General features: G+C 45.0%; 2 protein-coding genes across 4 annotated transcripts in view; both read right to left on the reverse strand.

Moving 5' to 3' along the window:
- The window catches only part of LOC105431964 (uncharacterized), a 28,081-nt gene extending 17,872 nt beyond the window's left edge, over nucleotides 1-10,209 (reverse strand). Inside the window, exon 1 of one of the 2 annotated variants that reach the window (XM_089076888.1) lies at nucleotides 8,553-10,209. The gene's annotated coding sequence lies outside the window, so the exon portion shown is untranslated. The remainder of the gene's footprint in view (nucleotides 1-8,552) is intronic. The other variant, XM_089076892.1, reaches the window with a different exon arrangement.
- A 6,644-nt stretch (nucleotides 10,210-16,853) lies between these two features.
- The window catches only part of sowah (ankyrin repeat domain family member sosondowah), a 66,003-nt gene continuing 58,966 nt past the window's right edge, over nucleotides 16,854-23,890 (reverse strand). The window contains exons 7-8 of one of the 2 annotated variants that reach the window (XM_089076886.1): nucleotides 18,962-18,973; nucleotides 16,854-18,568 (exon numbers count right to left, since the gene is read on the reverse strand). In XM_089076886.1, the coding sequence (XP_088933012.1) occupies nucleotides 18,470-18,568; nucleotides 18,962-18,973 (111 nt within the window). In that variant the 3' untranslated portion in view covers nucleotides 16,854-18,469. Of the gene's footprint in view, nucleotides 18,569-18,961; nucleotides 18,974-21,564; nucleotides 21,622-23,890 lie in introns of those variants that run through there. The other variant, XM_089076887.1, reaches the window with a different exon arrangement.

Here is a 23,890-nt window from a genome sequence, read left to right on the forward strand (position 1 = left end):
CCGACGGGAAGAGACCACAGGGTGACGGAGGTGGAAGGAGGGAGAAAGATGGCCGGGTAACGAGCCTCCGGTCACGTGTATGGCGTCGGGCGTCGAGATGTCAGATCTATCGGCGCGTGCTCGATGGCGCGTGTCTTCGCCTGTTGATCAGTCCTGTTGCTTTTACGTGCACCTCGGCCGGGCTGTGCCCGATTGCCAGCATTAGTCATGAATTCGTGATCGCGCGACGTTCCGCGATGTGACGAGCGGAAACCTTCGTACGCCCGATGAACACGCCCGCGACGACGATCGCGCATAAAGATTCTGACGAACAACGTCAGACAGGGAGATAACGTTAAAAAAAATAGCTATATCGAAAGAAACATTCTTTTCTTCTCCAGTCTCCGTGATTTATCTTAACGCGTTATTTAATTCGCCGTGCACGAGAAAATTTCGTCGTTCGAATCGATATTCGAACTGTTCGAATAATCTTTCGCGCTACCCGGTTATCGTCGATTCAGCCGACGCTGCGATAAAGATTCGCGCCGCGTTGAACGTAGAGAGATGTCGAGGGAGAGTGTTTTATTTCCTGCAATTGCGTCAAGGAGGTGTGTTACCCAAAGTCCCGTAAAAAGAAGAACGACCGCCGCATGGCGTGCCGGCCTGAACTTTCGCGTCTTGCGCGAAGGATACACAGGATGCAGGAGGTGTCATTAGCATAACGTGGAGAAGCCGTGGTTCGTGATTTATTCGTTATCTCCCGTTTCTTTTCGCTCGTAATTCCACCTCCACGCCGGGTAAACACGGACCCCAGGAGCCAACGGAGGCGTCCGAGTGGAAGATCTATTAGAAAGTAAATTTACGCGAATATTTCCAAAGCTCGCGCGAACGAGTCACGGCACGATGAAGAGGGGAGGACATGCTAAATTAGCAACATTCCCGAAATTAGCGCCGGCATATGTCATGTCCAGTTTCGTATCATTTAATTAATGATATGATGTTCGAGTTGTATTGTATTATACATCGCCGGTGGTATTTTACCCGGATTGAATCCTGCTCGATCGAGGGGGGGGGGGGGGGAGCAGGGAACGTTGTTGTATTCTAAATATCGCATGTTCACCTGCGAAACATTCGTAATTATGTAGGCTCCTCGCGCAACTAGCTGACTTATCATCATAGTACCGTGGATTGACGATCGCACAATGTTATCCGTCGCCATCAGGCCCACAATTGCGATCCATCACTACGGTGGTACAATTGAAAAAAATTGCTTCCTCGTTCGAGAGGAAATAATAAGAGCCGCTAGTGGATCGCGCAAACGAGGTGTAACTGAAATCACTTGAGGCACTCGCTCAAACGAGCTGTGACTGCACGAAGATCTCTATCCCGGCTACCGAGCCTTTAATTCTCTCCCAGATTACCACCTTGCGATATCCCTTTTGAATATTAATTTTTCTGCAAACGTGGTTTCGCGTTACAGTACACACCTGCGATGATGTGCAAGCGCAATTAAAGCGCGATAAACACAAAAATGGCCGTATTATTCGCCCGATTCCGGATTCCATTTTAACGAGGCCGAAGCCGTAGTCCGTCCGCTTAATAAAAATTTTAATAGCGACCATCAATCGTTTATGTCGGAATGTTTAAAAGAGGGGGAAAAAAAAAGAACGTGGAACGACTTCGGACGAGGGAAAGCGAGCGATACGGCCTATATATATCGTTTCGCGTTTCGCTTTACAAAATTAAACGATCGGCATTTAAAGACTCCGAAGACGTAAAATCACCAAGTAAATCCGCGCAAAGTATGCCCCTGTGAGTTTTCCCCTGCTGTCGCAGGTGGCGTCGACGAGCCGCGACGCGACAAGACATTGCCATCAGCCACGTCCATTACCTCGTGAACGTTGATTCGGTCCGATGAGCATCGGTAGTCAACAATTTCACTAGCCGTTCGAGCTATCGAGCGAACGTCCGTGTCCGCGACCGCGTCTTACACGTGTGACCGTGAGAGACCGGACGCGGTGAATTTATTCCGTTGGAGGCTGAAAAGGAAGCGCGACGTCGCGAACAAAAGATGACCCGTTTTCACAAATTCTCCGGAAATTAATTCCCGGAGAAAGTCAGGCGACGTAGAATCGTTACCGAAATATTCGCGATTATAGAAAAAAATAAAAGAATCCGCAATCGAAAAAATAGAAAAATTTAAATACAATCAAAAACAAAAAATATTCGGCGATTAATCGGCTATTTATTAAAGTATTCCGATTATCAGCGTATTCGTAATGTTATTTAGAATTTATTTAGCTCGCGACGGGGATAATTTTCTAAGCCTCGACGCGCCAGATTTTTGTCGTCGACAAGATGCATATATTGTTCAACTTGCTTTAGCGTCAGCGATACCGAATTCTTATGGCGCCAAATATCGATATTCAACGAATCTATGGGATCCTCTGGCGGTTTCGTGAATCACGAGATTCAGGGGTGTCCGCCGCGGGCACGAACGTTGCATGCATACATTCACCTGCAGCGGAGTTTAAACGATTAACGGGGGCGGTTTCCCGCGAATAATCGATGTCCCCCCCCCCCTCCCCCCGATGTCCTCGGGCGTACGGCAAAGTTCTCGGTCGTCTCGATCCAACACGGTATTTCACGGGGGATTACGCAGCTTACGCTTTCGTTCGATCGTATCCCATCCTGCATCCCTCCCCGATCCACCGTCAGGAATTATCGGTCGTGTGTCGATTATATTTCGCATAGGGGCTTACCCCCTTGCAGCTTCCATGATAGAAGGAACTCCTTCAAAAATTGCTATAAAGCACTACAAGGTTCATCCTATTAAAAGCCTAGATTGAAAGCATGCACGAGTGTTCGTAAATATCTCTTACCGCTATCTTCTTTGAATCTAAGAGCTACGAGCTATATACTTAGCTCATATATAAAATAACACTTACACGTGCCTGGAGAATAAATTTCCGCTGATTCTTCTAGCTACTTTAGCCTGGTCTTACATCGATCTTACATCGATCGTGCAAAGGAGAAAATCGATTCGGAGATCGATCGCGAACGATCTGCAAAGGCTCGTCGATTGATACAGAAGCTCTCGGCAAGCTCCGGGCGAGAGAGCGGCGGAAGGAGTGAAAGGGTAAGCCGCTTTGCGAACGAGCGGAATTGCCGAACCGCGTTTGGGACGGAGGGAGTAGGCGATTAGGTAAACCCGGGATTAGGTTGGACGTTGCTGCTCCCTTCGTTTGGGATCAAGAGAGAGAGAGAGCCCTTCTACCTTCGACTCAGACTCGGTAGCTTCCACGCACGCTCTCCACTAACTATTACCGTTGGCCTAGCCGAGTTCGATTGCCGCCGCTAATAATGCCAATCCTTGATTTACATGATTGGATTGGCGTCTCGGAATTGAAACTGCCGCCTGCCGCAGCGCGAATCCGATGGCGAAGAGGCCCTCGCTTGTGTCCTGTATCAGTCCGTGGACATTGCAATTTGCAATAGGACACCTCTCGATTGCACAATATAACGTTCGACAGAATTGTACGATTGGACGATTTCACAATGTGTTATTTTCTACAGTCTTTCTCTCTCTCTCTCTCTCTCTCTCTCTCTCTCTCTCTCTCTCTCTCTCTCTTACACCGTTATCTAACGTGCTTAATCAAGAATGATGAATCTTGTTTTCGCCATTTTGCATACGGCTCTTGCATCTTTTTGCCTTGCAGCATTGTTTACGATCTCTAGACGATCTTCCAGTACCACGAGAAATCCTCGTAAATTCTCGTGGCCGTAATCATATTGAATCATTCCTCCGCGTCCCGGATGTGTGGGTAGACACCAATATATTTCATAGATGGATACAACAAAAGAACGCCGTTTCCTCTCCGGAGAGACCTCTCGGAGAGATTAGTATGCTCGTATCTGCATGCCGCAAGATCGTATCTGCCACGAGCGCGGTCCTTTGGTGGGTTTTTGTTTGCGTTGCGTACGTATTTATGTGAGCACCCTTCCTCTTCTTTTCGGCCTCTCCTCCTCTTCTCCCATCTGTTTCTTCCTTTTCTTCTTCCTCTTTCTTTTCTTCTCTTCTCCCTCCGTTCCTTCTTCTTCTTCTTCTTCTTCTTCCCATACCATAATCGCGGGGGACGCTTCTACTTAGAGACGCTCCAAATGATTCGCTTCGACCAATCAATCTTTAGAAAGTTACTGTCACGAGGCAAGTCCCCGGAGAATTTCTTTTCTACGCCAAGTCACATTCAAATGTCCAAGTTTATTTCTGTTTCTGTAAAGGAAGAAACTTCACTAGATTTCTTATAAAAAGGATTTACCTTGTTTACTTTTGTTGGAATACTTTACGTATTTTAATATTTTTCCATTTTCGCAGGGGGATATTTATAAAAAAATTATACTTATAGTAGAAAAATTGTTTGAAATAAAGATTGAACTATATAATTCAAGATTTTTTTTATGATTTTAAACTTGATTCAACACTTTGACTTTTGGCAGCGTGATATTCATTGCTTTGCGTTTGATTGGAATTCTTGAGCGCACTATATCAATATCACTGTCGAGTTAGATGTATATGTCCATTATCTTGGTGTGGATCTGTAATCCCTTACTGTGTACCAATTACCTTGTCCATTCTACCTGCGTTGCATGCAAATTGGATTTCGGTCACGGAAGACGCAGAGGAAGACGCCGCGTCGGTCGTTTCCTCATGACGAGCCAAGATTTCGTCGTTACCGAAAGCAAATTAGTAGACCAGAGCACTCGAAAAGAGAGTTTTTCCGGCCGGTTGACCATCCCAAATAATCCGGCAAGAAAAAAAGCGTAAAATCAATGTTAGGAAATGGCTCGTAGAACATTAGACATGCTTGGAATCCGTTCTTGAAAAGGTAACGGTGGCGCCAAACAGTCAACAATAGAGTATCACCGTTAAAGCCGGCGGCAATGAGCCCTTATGATAATCATTTTAAACACTATTCGATTCTCCAACCGCAGATAGAGATACCGATTTTACCTGACGAGAGGTGAACTCGCCGCCGGACGGAAGTGGTCCGAGAAGTGCGGCGAGACGAGAGACGAGACGAGACGAGACGAGACGAGACGATACTTGGTCGTGTGGCGATGCTAATCCGATTGCGCGACTCGCTCGTGCCAGTCCCCTTTTGAAACGTAACGACCGGCAAACTTTCCCTCCGTTACGCTTTTGTGGAAGTTACAGGATCAGTTCCTCCGACGACCGTTCGGATTGTTCGTGGCGCCGAGCTTCGGAATAGTCCCTTGCTGAACAGTTTACGAGATTTAGCCGAAGAGATTTAGTACGACGCGGTATGGTAAATCTGCTCTCGAGGCGACTCTCTTCCGCCGTTTTATTTTTCATAATTGTTATCCGAGAGTTGAAAAATTGATACAAAACGAATTTTGTAGTGCCAAAGTGCCGAAGTTCTCCTCGCAGACGATGCGTTATTAATTACGAGCGAATCAGTACGCGTTCGCGTAAAGTGTGGGAAGCGTGGACGTTCGCTCTGGTATCTGGCTGGGAAAGGAAAGGGAGCATTAAAGGAAGAGATGAATTTTTTTTGCGGCAATTTCAGCGCGCGTCAATTAAATTACTGCGATGCGCGTCCGGGCCCTCAGGTTCGATCGAGTTATATAGGAAGCGCATCGCGCTTGAATGAGAATCTTTCCCACGCGAAACGTCTTTAGACATGGGTACCTCGTTCGAGATTGCATATTAACGCCTTCGTAATCCGCGTCTTCTTTCCGTAGAAATAAAATATTATTTTTATAAAAACAGGGCGGAGGCATTCCTCGACGAAGAGTTCGCGAATATATTTCGAGATCAGCTGTGATACGAATGTCAGTATTAAAATGAGAAAGTCGATCGAGCAAGTCGTATCCAAAAAAAAAAAAAAAATTATAAAGCTCAGAATATATATCATTTTCGATTTTCGAAATATTGTCTGCAAATTATACGTTGAAAAATCAAGTTCCAAGTGAGAAAGTAGATCGAGTAAATCTCGTAACTATAAAAAAAATTCATAGAGCTTAGAATATATATATATATTCATTATTTTCGAAATATCTGCAAATTTTTCACGTGAATAATTACACGTTAAAAGATCGAACTCCGAACCATGGAGCGATGATAACCGAAAAAAATTCCAGCAAAATCGTGCAGTTTCGTGACATCCTGATATCCCTCGTTAGCTGACGGAAGACGAGAGTCAGAAAGCATTAGCATTCACGTATGGCACGCTTGTCGCTTTTTGGAAATACAACCTGGGAGGGCAGAGCCCGTTAACGCGACCGACTCGTGAATGCAAAGGAACCGATTTGTAATAAGGGACGCGAGGAGGCACGAGGAGGAATCGAACGCCGAATCCCTCGGAAAGCAAAGTTCCCGCCGGAACTCCAGAATTCGTCACATTAATATGGCGCGCGTGAGTCACGCGAGTGCGTTGTTAGTCGGCGGGCGTTCAGTTTTCTGTCGGCGATCGAGATGACGACGGTGATAACGACGACGCATCGATGGCCAGGTACGGTTGACAATGATGACGCATAATAGGAGGGATCGGCCACGCCGTTTTCCTTTGTCGTTGTTACCAGGCGAGAGGCGCGATGAGAATCCCATTATTTATGTAGCGCGGGGTACGGGTTGACACAGAAATAGGCACCAGAAGTCGCATACGCATTCGCGTCGTTTAACGCAATTACCTCTGCTGCCGTGCAGGCGTGCGTGAAATTCCAATATCGTCCGTTGTTGCAACCATCCCCATTATCCCGAGTATCGCGCTTTCGCGTACGCGAAGCGGCATCGGACTTAATAAAATTTTATATGCAATTTAACGATATCTCTGATAACCGCTGTAATGTTGTGCGGATATTCCGAAGACTTACGTAAAAAGAAAATTCGCGAGTGAATTAAATGATGAAACATTTTATGCTTTTTAATTCCTAGATTGATTTTATGTACATATACATCTCCAGTTTAAAAAATTAAAATAAAGTAAAATAAAAAGAATTATTATATTATTCACAGATGAAAAGCACTTTTTTTTTTAATTAAAATTATTAATTTTTATCATCATCTATATTTTTTCGAGTTTCATCCAAGTGTTTTAGGCATTTAAAATTTATGAAATATATATATATATATATATATATATACTTCTTTTCTTTCGACGTTGATCGACTCGATTAAAACGGTATTCTCGGACAAGCGGCCACGTTTACCAGGACTTTCCATTTAGTTTGGAGCGCAGAGTGTCCTTGGACATTTCGCCCGGCAGCAATTTGGAAACACCCTGTATGGTATTAAGTGATGGACCGAGCGAGCCGATATAGCTGCGTACAAGAGTAATATCCCGAATGCGAGAGGACGCAACACGATACGGAGGGTGCCGGCTTCGGGGAAGAGGAGGCGGCGCGCAACAACTCTCCGCGCGCGGGCACAAGGGTCAGCTACAGATTTTTGCGGGCAGGTCGGACCGGCATTGGGCAGCTGGCGTGCGGTCAGCCGCTCTGCCCGCAGCGTTGCGTCGGTCGTGCATCACCGGCCACCGTATTAACCCCAAGCCCCGACGTACTCTCGGCCCAGTACCGCAGGCCGCAGAGTCCACGGTTCATGGGTGCCCGTGGACCCCATACGAATCCTCCGTACGTTCCGCCATATACCTGATTACCTTCCCTCCCCTGCCATTCTTCCGCCGTGTTTCAAGCCACGGTCATATTGTTCATAGTCAACCGCATAGATATCTCGCGTTCTAAACGAGAGATATATCTGTGTGCGCTATTAAATATGTTAAATGCGTCAAAAAATGAAAAGAAAAATGATGACGTGATACGTTTTTTTTTTTTTTTAAGAACAAGTTCAGAAACTTGTTTTTTTTTTCTTTTTTTCTGAAAAATTATGCTTTCCAATTTTACGACGAAGGAAACTTTGCATGACCGATTTGAGCGGAAACTTACGCGAAGAAATTCCAGACATGAGCTGATCGCGCGGATCGGTACGAGTGGCCGGTAGAAAGGTGAAAAGATAGGCGGCGCCGAAGGGTCGCCGAGAGGAGAGCTCTAGCACGGGCTCATATTCCACATAATGAAAGCAGCACCAACATCAGACAAGCCGATATTGCCGAGTAATCGAAAGCCGCCGTGCTGGCCAGGCTGGCGAGGCTAATAAAGCAGCGCTTTAGATCGATAAAGTAATTTCGATTGACGATAACCGATAATTGGGAGAACGAGTGCTCGTCCAGATTCTCGGCGCGGCCACGAGATAATTCCCGCGAAAGCCGGTGAGCGCGTACTTTCTTGGAATAATGGCAGCGGTCAATTTTCGCTATTTTCTATTCAAGTCAAAATATACAGAGCTCCGATCTGTTCGCGCGCGCGCGTACAATGGTAGACAATTTTTAATCAGTCTCTCTCTAATTTCCGATGATAAATTACTATCCACTAATCTGAAACTGCCGTTAATCATTTCTAATTCGGTTGTCCTTTGTATTGGCGACCACGCACGTGACTTCCTCGTGGTACATGATAAATGATCGTAACAAATATTAATAAAACATCGCACTTACATACTGCGGTGATCCACGATGAGTATGCATATATCCGTCCGTCCGGGATGCGTGGCAGGCGGGCACGAGGCGTGAAACAGAAAAGACGATAGTTACACACGTATCTACGCGTCAGCCTCGTTAGCATTAATTAAGACCTTATTTATATAGCGCAAACGCGCAAGCACGATTTGCATATACGTCGCGTGGCCACCCGAGCAAACAAAGTTCAGCGTCGCGCCGCAGATCCATCATCGTTGTCATTACCGCGTTGCGGCGGACCGGCGTGGAGACGAATTATCGCCGGTATATACGTCGACGATTGTTGACAGGCAGCAATCACGCCATTGGTTCGCGGCCGACGATCGTGTACCGGACGGCGATGGCCAGGCGATATGGCATAATGTCGCCGTACCATAAAGGCTTATTCGAACTTCCGTTTTTTTAACGCGCCGATGTCGTTCTCGAAAATCATAACATCGACGCCACTTTGCCATACATTGTCATACTCTCGACTCTGTTGCATCTTTTGTGAACATGAAAAGAACAGAATTTTGCTAAAGTATTTAAAAATTTGACAGATACAGAGATTTGAAAATAATCTTGTTTGGTCAACAAAATAATGATATAGAATATTCAGATTGATTGCTGAGAATACAAAAAGCTTCAGCGTTATCATCATCACTTAACGTTTTATATAACTACGGCCCGACAAAATTATTTTCAGATTTTTATCTTCAGGCAGATTTTTAGACTTCAGCAAAATCAAATGTTCTTTCCACGTGAGTATCGCTTTGAATACCGTGTCGCTTAAATAAGGCTTAAGGGTTGGACTACGCGTGCAGACCATCGGAACAAGGATCGCGATATCTGTGCGATCCGCCGAGAGACGTTGGAAAACTCGAGTAGATTTCCAAGGCAAAATAGTAGTCGGAAGCGTGCAACGACGCACGCGTGCGCGCGCGCGCGCGCGCGCGAGACCGCGCCGGCGATCCGTCATGATCAAGCGGGAGCTGTGATTTAATTGTCACCGGTAGCTCCGTGACGAGATGGTGGAAAATGCGCAGGGTCGGCTAAGTCGTAAGGCAAGAACAGTCATACCCTTCTAGTAAGAAGGGATTACCGTGCGACGCTGGGTGCAACTTGCAAGAACCGCGTGTAAAAAGCGTTGATGACTTATTCTGAAAGATCTGATTTCTATCAAAGTAGATTTCTCCACTTCCCAAGTTTATACAAAGTTCATTCAAGCGGAGTACTTAGATTTTTTCCTATTTTTCAAGACTGCAAACGTAAGCTTCCGACTAAACTAGCTAGCACCAAAGCTCTAGAAACTCTTTGTAACTTTCGTAAGATATGAATATTCACATTTTATTCAAATCATTTTCCTCCTCCTCCGCATATGATATTGTAACAGAACACCTTGTAGAATTCTCTTTGGGAGAAGCTTCGAAGCAGAAAAAAATTTTTTTTTTCAACAAGCAGCGGCCCTGACGGAGGAAGGCAATAATTGAGGGAGGAGGAAGGGCAGATTGCGGGGTTAAGATCGACTCGATTCCCGTCGGTGGAAACGCAATGGTGTTTCGCGAATCTCGTCCAACGAGCGGGCACGATATCCAACGAGTCGGGCAATTATAAAACTGCTGTAGAGAGTCACCGCCACCGCGAAACACATGTCGCCCTCCGTACCACCTCCTCCCCTCCCCTCCCCCGGAGCTCCCTCCTGTCCGCCGATGCCGCCGACATGGGAGCGAACGCGCGACACGCACGCACGCGAGCACGCACGCACGGACGTACGTATGCGGCCGCACGCGAATGTGTGAGTTTTAGGGATCTGCGTGTGTGTCGCGGTTCTGTATAATTTGACATGTTGTCGTACACGTTATTATTCAGATAGATCTTGAGATACGCGCGAGTCTCAAACGGACTTCTCTTCCTCGTTCTCCTTTTCCTTCAGTCAGTCAGTCAGACAGTCCTCCTGCGCCCTCTCTCACCCCCTCGAGCCTCCACCCTCCAGCCACCGTCGTCTTACCACCGTACCACTCTGATCCACCGACCGACGTTTATGATTATAAAAAAAATTAAATTAAACGCGAAGTCCCGCTACGCTGGCATTTCGACAAGCACTTTTTTGAATGTACTAATAAATTAATAAAAGACTAATATTACGCAAGGAAAAAAAAAATGCAAAAAGTATATTGATTGAAAGTAGCGTCGGACGAAGCGTTTTAATCGAAGAGACAAGTTATCCTCCGTCTCGCTTTCGATAATTGCCGTTTAAATGTCGATGACGTGCGATCGTCGTGCGATTCGCGTACGCTAATGGGCCCTATTAGCTGCGAGCGTGATGCAGCGAACGCGCATAAAGAGCGGGTCGTCCCTTCTTATTAACCGCCGGCGATAATAAGGAGAAAGAGGCGCCGTGCATCATTAGAATCGGGATCTCCGAATTGCGTTAAAATAATTCAAACGCGCATATGTGAAGTCGAACACCTGCGGCCCCGCCTAATTATTCATTCACTTTTTAAGTCGTGGCGATTTATATCGAGCAATTAGCTCAGCCTGTAACGCTAATTGGAATGAGACCGCGTACGCGCGTACTGTACTGTACAACTGATAAACGTGGCCCGTCTCGTTAGTCGTATCCACGAACCGTTATCCGCTTTCGGTGAACACATTTCACGTGGAATTCCAGAAATATTACCATTAATCGTGATCGTCTGATTGTTACGATATCGCGTGCGATACGATGGAAGACCATTTCGCGATAATAATGTGATATTCTCTGCGCGAGAAGACTTGTACGCCAATCAACGAGATTAAGTATGAGATTAAGTACTCGATGATTCGGCCAAATTGTAAATTGTACGTTTTACACATCGGTAATTCCTTCTTATTAAGACGTACGTAAGACATACATAATTATGACTATGATTACGTATATCTGTATATCAAATCAATCTGAAGTATACTAAAAACGTACATAAGTAAGTGGAATATGTTTTTATAGATATGTATGTTTAGTGTTAAACGCGCGCGAGGAACGCAGGAAAATACGAGCAGGAAATTTGCGCGGTCATTATGCACTTCGTTAAAAAGTAACTACATTGTTACTTTATCTCTTACATTTTTATTCATTAGGAGCGGAAAGATATGTTTATCTCGCACAATATTTTCGTCATAATTATGCCGGTGCCTGACAGCTCGAACGAGAAACGTGTTAATCAGCCACTTTGGAAAAATTCATATTTGTCGTGTGAAAAACACAAATTAAAGTATGCTAGAGATGCCAGTTCATATCAATCAACGTCCTTCTGAGTGAGAGATGGCGTGAAGATGCCTTGTCATTAGACTCTTTCGAATGTCTTCGTGATTGAAGAGGGACGATTCAGCCGTCAAGTTTCTTGAAACATTTATACGATTAATATGCATATTCCATTTTTTTAAGTCATTTTTTTCAAATCTTCTCGCCGATAGAACAGATCGCATTAATTATAGAATTATATATATAATTAGATTGTTATCGCCCTTTCAAATCGGTAGTCTGTAATTCTGAATATCAAAAGATTGTACAATAGTTAGTAATTGGTAGCGATGTGATAAGTATCTTAAGACAAAAGAATGACCGCATCGATATCCTTCAGAGCTAACTTTGATGGAATAAATTTTCTTTTATCGCCCATAAAAAGAATCCGAAATAATAGCCGAGCGTTATTACATTGTTAGCTATTACAGTTGGGCAATCGAAATTTCATTAAATAAAATAAATGACGCGTTGTTTCGTAAGAAAGACACGACGAGCGTGGCGAAGCGGAGGAAGTTCGCTTTTATGACGCCATCATTCAAAGTCAAGCGCACGAGCAATTATAGCACCGGCTGTATAAGGATCGAGATAATAATGTTAGATATACCATGTAAATATCACATGCTGGAAATACCACACGCGTCTACCTACACTGCGCTCTCGTATCCGCCGAAAATGCGCTCTGTAATTTCGAAATGTCTCGTCGCGCTATCTAGCTTCCTGCCAATATCTGGATAGGCGTACTATCGGGATCTCACGGGTGTTCTCGCTGCATTTCGTACACAACAACGACACGGCGATCTGACTCGTCAGCTAAGGTGGCCTTAGATCGCGCTTAAACTCGTCCATCCCTCGATTCTAACGAAGCGAGCTGGAACGATCGGTAGAACGATCATCTTCCTTTCTCGGCGACTAGGCCGCGCGTCTACATACACGTAGCAATGCGAGAGGGAGGGAGGAAGGAAGGGAGGGGGGGGAGGGGGGTTCCTCTCACGCGCTTTCTCTAGTCGCACACCGGAGAGATCTCCCGCGGTAGATATAGCGCCGGCCCTAAACATCCGCCATTATACTAAATTGTGTATATTTCCCTTCATAATTGCTCGAATTATACGCATTATGTAAATCGGTATGTTAATGCCCTCTCGCTCCCTCCCTCCCGCTTCCTCGCTACCTCCCCCTATTCCCGCGTGCCCCCTTCGCTCGCGATTCTTTTCCCCGCTTTTGCCCGCCTCGGCCGGGGATTACAGCAATTTCGTTTAAGCGCGCGCGCTAAATGTTACTTTATGCTCCTTTTACATCCACTCGGTATCTCCTGCCGGGCAGGCAAAGTAGGCAGGTAAGGCAGGAGAGGCAGGCTGTAGATCGCGCGCGTTTTAACGCACGCCTCTATTTACATAATATTTCGCCAGATCCGTATCTTCGCGTCCGAGAGATCGTCGCATTTTATAACGTTCGGCGCCAAAATCCGAGCGATCAGCCTCGTTAATCGCGCTCACGTCACTCACATCGTCGCGAGGACGATGATCTAGCTCGATGATCGATGCATAAATTCAAGTTCGAAACCCCAGATGAGATTAGACCGATTGGAGTAACGATGAAAGATATTTAAATTTTTCCTTCTGACACGACGGAAAAGATATTCCTTTTTCTCATTTTTATTAATGCTTCACGTATTTTTTTACTCTGTAATGTAACACTTCAGCTTATGGTAATATCGCGGCTGAGGCTAATGAGTTTTGACACAAGCCCACACGCACACGGAAAAAAAATTTGTATTAAAATATTCCATTAAAAGTAAGTCAACAAAATATTGATTATGATCGATTCGATTTCCATAATCATAGCTGCTATAACTGTAATAATGTCGAAAATGCAAAACGGTGCGTATTTTTCGCCGTTAAGATGGTATCTTAAGACGTATATGAAGTATAATGCCATCGATAAGCTTGCGCTTCCTTATTGAGGCACCGAAGACTTCATCGAATTTGTATCCGTCGACTTCAAGCAACGATCGATAAATAATCGCGTGATAATCGTTACACGCCCTGAACATCACTTCGCATTTATCTTCATATTTCTAGACAGCTGTACTTCACGTAAATCGAGCACGAATCGAGCGCAAGTGTTTCGCAAACTGTTTCCGCCCGAAACACAATTTCGGGCAATATATCGCAATCATCTTTTTTATTACCCCTCGGAGAAACGGCGCGCCATTCCTTTTATCTCATCTTTTTTCCACCTTAAAAATTTGCCTGAACGATCTGAGCAGGTAATCCTGCGTCTCATTACCGGCGCCAATTATCGAATGGACGATTGGATCAGGTGCGGTGGCAAACGATCCTCGACTACTCTCAATCAAGCCGCGGACGAGAAGGACGACGACGATCGAGGGCAATTTCGATGATGATACGGAATTATCCAGCGCGAAGAGAGAACGCGCGCAGTATCCTGAAGAGGTCTTCTCGTCTACGGATTCGAATTAGAAAACCTCTTCTCTCCGTACGTTGTGCCTTTCCGCAGTCTTTTCACATATTGAATATTATACACACACACACACACACACACACACACACACACACACACACACACATATATATATATATATATGTATACATATGTATGTATGTATACTATATAATATAATATGCGCCTATATATGTACGCTGATAAAACGACTATTACAGAACCGCGGGCGAGTTTCGTTACGGAGCCTGTGTGATTTTCCATGCAAATTGAGTTGTTCGCCTGTCATTATGCTAATAAAAGTAATGACGCGTCGCATAGGGATAATGCAGCTGTCGTAAATGAACCGCCGCGATCGGCATCGCAGGGCCATCGCGGAAGGGTCGCATCGCGAATCGCGACATTTTTTCGCGCTCCGTCGTCCGGCCGGCGCGCCGCGACAGGTGGCTGACGAGATCGCGCTCGCGGTGAAAGTCGCCTCCGAGAGCAACGCTCAGAGCGGCTGCTCTTCTTATCGCGCGCGAGTCCCTTCATTATACGCGCGGCCACACAATGACAGGGGGAAGAGGAGGAAAGTGTTAAATTCATTCGCGAGCGAGAGGGAAAGCGCGAGACGTCGGATTTGTCTCACGATTAGTTTTCACCACTCGCGAACACAACGACGTGTGGCTTCGCGTGGCGCGAAATGGGATTAGCCGCGCGAGAAAAAAAAACTGCGTTGGCGAATTATCGAGACGAGTTTTTTTCCCATCGCCGTAGGATATCTCAGAGAGATAAGATTTCTTTCTCTCTTTTTTTTTTCCCTCTACCTCACGCAAAACCACCGTTTTCCAAATCAACCCGTTTCCCAATTTTCTTTTTCGTGCGTGGAATTAGAAATTCGTGTCTACATACGTATCTATATTCGCGTACGACGCGCTTTCTATTTGGGCTCGTTACTATTTATTATACTCGCTAGATATATCGCGGAATATTGCGTATACTCGCGGAATACATTTCCGTTGTCAGCTCAAACATCGCATTGGTTTCGTCGCAGTAGCTTCGAACCGTCCGCGAGTATCGCACGGACGGTTGGAGTTTCGTGATAGTAATTGCATTTATATAAGGTGCAAAATTGCGCTACCAGTGTGCCGTCAAAAATAATGATGCGGCGGTGTGTGTGTGTGTGTGTGTGTGTAATTAACGCGCCGTCATTGTGCTCGCGCCATTTAACCCAGGTTTTCCACCACGGTATTAATAATGTATAGAACTCGCGCGAAGAGATAGCCTGCGCCTTTTCCTCTTGTTTCTTTTTTCCGCGTATACCTACCTACGCGAAAATGCAAACGGCGCGCACGTCAATGACTCGTTTCTCACAAAGCGAGCGAGAGTCGTCCACTGAGCTGTGTGAGCTCCGCTGCATCGTGGGACTGACGGCGGAAACGCGTCTGCTGCCGCTCCGCGCGGCGTTACGTGCGTGCATAATGCATATCGCGTGACTCCGTCACGGATCCGGACAGTTACAACATGTACACGCGTAACAATATCGCATATCACGGCGAATCTCTTTCTGCTACCGACGTCTGGCATTTTAATCGAAGCCGCGCAAGAAAGAAAGAAAAAGAGAGAAAGAATGTGTATGTGTGCGCGTGCATTTATGAGAGAGAGAGAGAGAGAGAGAGAGAGAGAGAGTGTTTGTAGGAGCGATAGCATAATAAACGGCATGCGTACTAATAAAAAATGTAATGTGCTGCGTGCGCTCTATCGAGACAAATTCTACCCTGTGCCTCTCCCTTCCCGCCTAATGCAAAGTGCGTATTTCTTAAGCACTCTGTATATTGTATTACGATTGACTGACTGGTTACATTGTAGCACAATTACACTATCCCTATGTTAGATCTATGCTAATAACATTGTTACGTCCGGTCTATATCTCGTGATCGCGATCATAAAAAGAACGTAACACACTTTTATAGTAAAATAAAGAATTCTTTTTTACAACGCGATAAACGTCGCGCTAATAGAACGATATATTTTCAGGCCGCGAGGAAAAAGAAAACGATCACGCGACTAATCACGTACGTTCGTACTCGTAAGACCGAAAACGGTTCTTTTTATGTATTTCCTGTTATTCACATCGGTCTGTCAGAACAAATGGAAACATTTTATCTTGACACGGCATATTAGATTCCTAGTGTTTCTTTGTTACACTCAGAACGATGGGTGGGCTCGAAGAGGGAACAAGGCTGCCGTAATGACGCTTTATCGCAATTAAAATTATACTTGCTGACTACGTTGTAGCACAATTACATTATCTGCCGGTAGATCTATATTAATAACCGCAACAATAACAACTCATTTTTCTTTTTTAACGTCCAGATGTTCTTGCTTCCAGACTTATCTAACCGTGCAGCCCATTATACGTTTGATGAGAATGTTAAGCTTGAGGATCGGCAGTGCAGTGTTCCGGTATATACTTGTACATTTGTTTACGATTTGTTTTCCATTTTCTCCAGCCATCTTGCGAGGTCTAACGACGGTGAGAACTTTCTTTTTTTTTATATATATATATATATATATATATATATATATAATTTTAAAATAAATTTTTCTTTAAATCTCTTCCAACTTGTCCTTTTCTATCTGCCACAATTGCCATCGACTATTATGTATAATATAAAATTCGCTACACTTTCGCCCGTTTGATTTATTAGGAAATGGTCATTGCCAAACTTTTACGGAAGTGAAATCGGCATTAAACAATGAATCCAACGAAAAGTGCAATTTGTAAAATGTCGAGCTAGGAAAACTGCAGGACGACGAAGCACGCCCGCTGTGCTTTTATGAGCTGCAGGTTCAGCCTGCCGACCAATTACACCTTCCACGGTTAGGTGGTTCCACGTCTTAACGGGCAGTTAGTGCGAGCATAAATGTCCCCGCTGCACGCTTTTAATTGCCCGCTTATAGCACCGCTCGCGACGGCGAAAAAGGCGGTGGCCGTTGTGGAAATTTGAGATCGCCGTGGAATGCGAGGCGGAGCGATACCTGCCTCTCGGTTTATTTTCGAACGGCCGGTGGAAATTGTCGGTCGGGTTTCGTCAAGCTTCGAGAATCCCCTAATAAATTTCGAGGCGGTCTTTCCTCGGCGAGAGGATCTTCAAACGTTGCTTCGTTTACGGCGATCGAATCTGAAGGTTCAGGAGCGGGAACAACCGTGAGACTGCAAGATTGCATGCGTCCCTTTCTAACTAAGTTTCAATAACACCGCAAATCTCGCCCGACTTTATTATAAGTCACTTAACCGACGTTTGTTTTCGACATACACGTGTGCGACACGTGTGGGTGTGCGACACTCGAATCGCCGTCTTGAAACCCGCGATGGAAGACTCGAGAACCGGGTACACTCGCGCGATAACTTCTAGTTCCGAGTAGGAACACTCGAATTTCAGTTATTAATTTCGTGAGGGGCGCAACGGGGTGCTACGACCCCCCCTGGGTGTGTCAAACCACGGTTGGCCCCTCGTCGTGGCCTTGGGATTCTCCTGAGACAATGGTCCCCCGCGGCGTTGAACGTCCCCGACGACGTCTGGAGACCCCCAATCGGGACACGAATGCCACAGTCTCGGTTTTACTGCTATAGAGACGTCAGTTATCCGTCCCGGTATTTCGTATTGGGACCCAGAGGGTTCGCAGGCCCTCTTCACTTTCCTTCGATTTATCGGAACGACCGTATTACCGTTCGCTATGCTCTCCCTTTCCGTAATAAAAAGAAATAGCAGAAAATAAGGCATTATAATGGTTTGTTATTTATATATATATTTGGAAAATTATATATATATATATTTGGAAAATTAAAATAAAGATCGTAATTTGTATCTCTCTCAAGCGTATCTCACTTGTGAAACTCCTTTCGTATAGTCAATGCTGCACGATACGGGCAGGTGGAAGTATTCAATAATTTGTACAGTTAGCGTATAATCTGTACTTATTTCACGTTACAAACATTGTTATTATTTCAACTAATTAGACACTATTCTCGACCGTTCCTCATTCATTACCGCTGGCAGAGATGGAATAATAATGGAATCGTTGGTTGGAAGAAACCTCAGATCTATGGGTAACTTCTCGATGCAACGATGTGCTTGCGCGTAAATTACGGCGAGGTATTATTATTCGACGTGTACCTCAAAACAATTTACGTCAATAAATATTGAATGATAATCATGTTAACTTCGGCACAACATGTATATTCGATTAGAAAAAGAAGAAACAAATCAAGTAGAATACTTACGCCCTGAATGTGGTACACAATGATGTTTTGTCCGTGAAGATTAAACGACGATTCCATCGGAAATATGTAACAAAAACACATGCCATTAATGTAACGATGGGAGAAGTTTTGCCGCACAGTTTCTCGACTCGCGAATTATTGCTACTAGTTTAACAACGCTTCGCGTCTTGCATCTTCGCGCGATCATTTTTCAACGATTAACGCAAGTGCAAACTGCATGCACGCTGATACGGGCAAAACTTCTCGCCGTTCGCAAAACGCGCCCTGCGAGCTCTCGTGCCCACGAAGGAACCGGCGCCCCGCAATTAATTGCCGACCATCGGCTCGGCTTTTCTCTCCCGGCCCGAACCCATTACTTTGTAGCATTTGGCTGGTAACTTAATGACCTATACTCACGGAAGTCGGATCCTGAAACAGAAAAAGCGTGAAGCCACGGGTTAGACAGGCTACTCAAAATTCACAGTGCGCTACGAAACGTTTAATTTTCAATTTTAAGGATCGAGCGTAGCAACGGCGGCGGCAACGGCGGCGGCAACGCTACTCCTCCCGGTAGCCCGGTTTCCGCTTTATTGCTCCTTTTTAAATTGCATTCGCTTAGAAATTCCGCTCGCACCGCTCTCGTCGATCGTATTATACGCAGTTGAGTACGTGCTTACACGCGGGAGGGGGGGAAGGGGGGCAGGGGAAGAGGGAGGACAGTGAACATTATGCAGGCATAATAATCGGATTGTAAATCGACCGCGCGACGAAATAGCGTCCTGCCCCCGTGCTACGTGCATAACGTCGCACGGAGTTTCTAAGTATAAAGACGTTCGTCAATTTGTTATGCATGCCTCGATGGGACGAAAATTACATTTAATTCGCCCGTCGCTCTTGCCGTTTTACCGAGCGATCGAGCGTTCGCGGGACTGCGCGGCGGCTACGTGGACGGCGGCTACGTTGGCTACATAAATGTAGATGTCCCATTTAAAAAGCCATTTTCGCGTGTTTAGCATAATACGTAATCGCGCGAACCGCTGTTCGTCGGATCATGCCCGGCCGTTCGTCGCAAAAGGGTTTACCGAATCGTTAACCGTAAGAAAAAAAAAAAAAAAAAGAAAGATGTCGCGAGCAAAAATATCCTACCTCATTCCCCGACATTCCCCGAACAGTTTTACTCTCCGCGCAAACGAGATTCCATCAAAATATGGAACGCGAGAAATTTCAAATTTACTCCTTTCATCTGGTTATATTAACGTAATCATGAAATAAAAATGACTCTATAGATATTCTTTATATCAATTTTTCTCTAAAAACACTCTATAATAATTCTTTTTAATTATTTCTTCTCAATTTTGTTTTTTCTCTTAACGCAAATTATATTGTTTCCGACATTATTTATAAATTGATACTTGAAAAAGAATTGCATTCATCAAAGTAATATATATGTTATGTATCCAGGTTTTTTTTCCAGGTTCTAGAAGAACGGGGAAGTTTTATCAATTCTATTAACACATAAACAAGTTGCGTTAATAAATTGCTTTTTTAAATATCTTAGAGCTTAGAATTTCTTAATTTTGAACGAGGAAAATATTAGTTTTTATAAATCATAACTTCAACTTTGCTGTGAGTTTTTTTTTTTAATTTCGAGAAAGTGAATCCCCTAAATCCTCCTCCCTTCAGATATGACATACCCATGTACGTATATATCGCTATTCGTTTTCCTTTTTAATTTTACTATATTCTCTTGCATTGATACTTCTTCGTTGGCGGGAAATTTTGCGGACAACTCCGGTTTCGTTTGGAAACACAGCGACGTCGGTGTTGCGAACGCATTTCAATCAGTCTGCGAGTAAATGGCAATTCGACGCGACGCGTCGCGTAATTCACACGATGTGCACACATGCATCGCCATTCTCGCGCGTTCCGCTCTCTTTACTCTTCGGTGGACAGTTTTACCACCTTTCGACAGTACCGGTTGTCAAGTGATTCGGCGAGAAAAACTCGTTGTCGAATCGCAGGCAAAATCGACGGTGTATCGACTCCGTATCGAGACCGATGCGCTCGTCGATGCGATCACCGCGGTTCGGTGAAATCCCCGGCAATGAAAGTCAATGGTAAACGGTAAATTTTGGTTTAATTAAATACCCGAATGGCTTGTGTAATTCTCTAATCCCCCCTCCCTCTCTCCCCTCTCTAATTTGAGGCAACACGTGCTATTCATGTCGAATTATGATAAACGAGTGAGAAGAAACGCGCCAGCGCGTTTCCACCGACCGCGAGAAAACTTTCGAGAGCGCGACTCGTCGTTCGCGGCTAAAAGGCGGAAGGCAAAGGCCGCGTGTTTCAAATCTCGATTCTCCCGACGTCTCGAGGCGGGTACAAGATAGTACGGTAATACGATTATCTATGGGGATGCTCCTGCGCGAACGCAGGATATACATGCAGTTATACGCGATTGCTACCAGCGGCCGTTATGAACACGGAGTATCGCGCCAATAAACGTTTGTACGAGTTTACAGAAAAAAAAAAAAAAGAACAGAAGAACGTAAATCGAGCGAGTCGGGAAGAGGGGGGAAAAGAGAAAGAGCGGGAGAGACGAGAGAGAGGAGGATGGGAGGATGAGGATGCCTGTAGAGAGGTTCGCCGCAAGATCGCTCCGGCTCCCACCGGAATTTTAACTTTTAATAATAAAGCGAGGGAGTCTCGCGTTGTTACGTTATGATAGAGCGCGCGAAGGGAGGGCGGGGAGGGAGGGGGATGGCACGGAGGAGATGGAGGCGAATTAAAGGCGGTAGAAGGAAGTTCTCTCCACTCTCCGTCCTCAGCTCTTGCCTGCGGCCGGGGGCCGGGGCAAACCGCAGCACAGGGCACCGCCGCCACCGCGTAATTGCCGCGCGCTCTCACTTACCGGTCGTTCGATTGATTATTATTTTTACGCGCCGCGACCCGCCTGACCCCGCCGCGAAGTGTGTGCGAGAGCGAGTCGATCGCAGATCGCCGCAACGCGCGCCTTAGATCTCATCATTAAGGCATCACCCCACTGCGACGTGCTCTTTGCGATGGATCTGAAATGTCTTATGAAACGTCATATGATGATGATAATATTATCAAAATTCTCTTTCTCGAAAAAAACTATTTTTTTGATAAATCATTTTTACACAAAGTGACAAATTTATTTTTATCGTAACTTTGATATCGCGACAATTTTCTGGGAATTTTTCTGGGGATTATTTTATAAAATCTAGGAGTAAAGTGTTCAATTATATCTGAGCTGTGAATGATATTTAGCCTGAGCCTGAGCTCGCTATGCCAATCCGCAAGCTTTACTTTTCAATGTACCTCGATCTATCAAAAATCTATTGTCGATCGGTCGGTTGGTTGGTCGGTCGGTCGGTCGCTCGGTGGCGAGCTATTATCTTTATATACCTCGACCCATCTGACCTTAATGTACCGATCGCTGCCGCTCCTTGGATCATGTTATTAAACTTGATCCAACGCTTGATCTTATGGACAAAGGTTGCCAGGTGTGGGGAACGGCGAAATCACGCGAGAGCGCGTTCCTGAGAGAGTGTTTTCTTCCTCCTCCTCCTTTCTTTCATAATCAAAATGTGAATACACCGGAAGTCGTGATCGTATAATTAAATAACAAAGTAGGAATTTCTCGGAGAGATTGGGTGGTGAATCGCGCACGAGCTTTTTATGCGCAACAGAGTGCTGCGGTCACGCGGCTCAGCTCGACGCGGCGCAAACAAATTAAAACATCCGCCTAACGCTGCTGCATTTTAAGAGACGTTTCACCTCGGTTTGCAAAGCTCGTGAATATAAACGCGGACTTGGAAGAAAGCTCGGAGGTAGAACCAGTGCGATACAACGTAAGGAAGGAGAGGCGTGAGCTTCGCAACGTCTCCGTCGCACTCTTTCTTCGGCAAGTAGCACGGAGTAATTGGATTTGCGGAGGTGGAAAGCCACGGATGCGGGAGAAAAGAAACCCGGCGAGAAAAGCCATGTAACAGGCTAGAAGAGAGAGAGAGAGAGAGAGAGAGAGAGAGAGAGAGAGAGACACAAGAGAGACACAATGAGCTGTATAAATAAAAAGCTTAACGAGAGAGCCGCGCCGTGACGCGCAAGCACGGAGAGTTACGAGACCAGAGAAAACCTGCTCGTGCTGTACCGAATAATAATTACATTCCTCCGCTGTTTACGTACAAAGTACAGGAATTTCTCCGAAGAAGGAGAAGGAAGGAGAAAGAGACGGAAGAGAGTAAGAGTTAACTGACAAGCTTGGTGAAGAAAAAAAATACGCTATCCATTTTGTCTTGGAATTCTAGGCTCTTGAAGCTATTTCGAGTCATGGCAGGTGCTACTTCGAAATAATTAAAAGCTCTACTCTCGACGAATGTAAGTGGCCGTGTATCGTAATCGTGAGAGAATAATATGTAAATTGAGTATAAATATCGCTAAGTAATAATTGCTTGGCGAATGAATAGAACGATCGATCATATCTCGGATGCAAATCGAATGTCCAGCCACGATACCGGCCCTGAACTTTGGACGCACGCGCACGTATTACTTACATACACGCATACGCACGCACGCACACACACACACGTACACACATATACATACAGACGGTTTACTCATTTAAACTAAATTATTCCAAATAAATGAGCGTGTCCTCGGTAGTGCCTACATACCCCGGGACATTCATTCACCCTTAATTAATGATCCGCTCGAAAGTCGGCAGGATTAATCGCGTGCAATCAGATCACCGTAATTAATTACTTCGTGTTGGAAGCACTTTGTTTGCGTCGGCGAGAGCTATCTTGATGAAATGAAATTGCGCGACGTTGTGTCTGAAAATGTGCAAGTCAACGCGCGATACAAATGACTTACTCTTCGTCAAGCTTGTTTCCCTTTATTTACATTCGATAATTATTGATTTCACGAATCACCGCAAAATATTACTTCCCTCGTAAATTTATTTTTGCTACATACACATTTTAATTACATCTTCAGCTGCTTAAAAAAAATACCTTTTCTAATTTGGCACAGAAGCAATTTATTCATTTGATTATTGACAAGTTTGCTGTTATAAAATAACGAGCACGGTATTTTTATTGGATCGCTCATCAATTAAAAAAAAAAAAAAATTTCGTCGATGTATCCTTTTTTCATTCACGAGTGCGATGGTACGAGCGAGCGGCGATTCTCCTTAACTCTCTTCTCCGGCGACTTCATTTCTATCAAATTTTCCAGACAACCTGCACAAACCTGCCTACGGCGTGTATAAAAGGCCATATATTATATAATACAACGGCGGTAATAATATCAGATCGTATTCGA

This window comes from Pogonomyrmex barbatus, unplaced genomic scaffold (assembly GCF_055798465.1).
Source record: "Pogonomyrmex barbatus isolate J1 unplaced genomic scaffold, ASM5579846v1 scaffold2, whole genome shotgun sequence".
NCBI classification, from domain to species: domain Eukaryota; kingdom Metazoa; phylum Arthropoda; class Insecta; order Hymenoptera; family Formicidae; genus Pogonomyrmex; species Pogonomyrmex barbatus.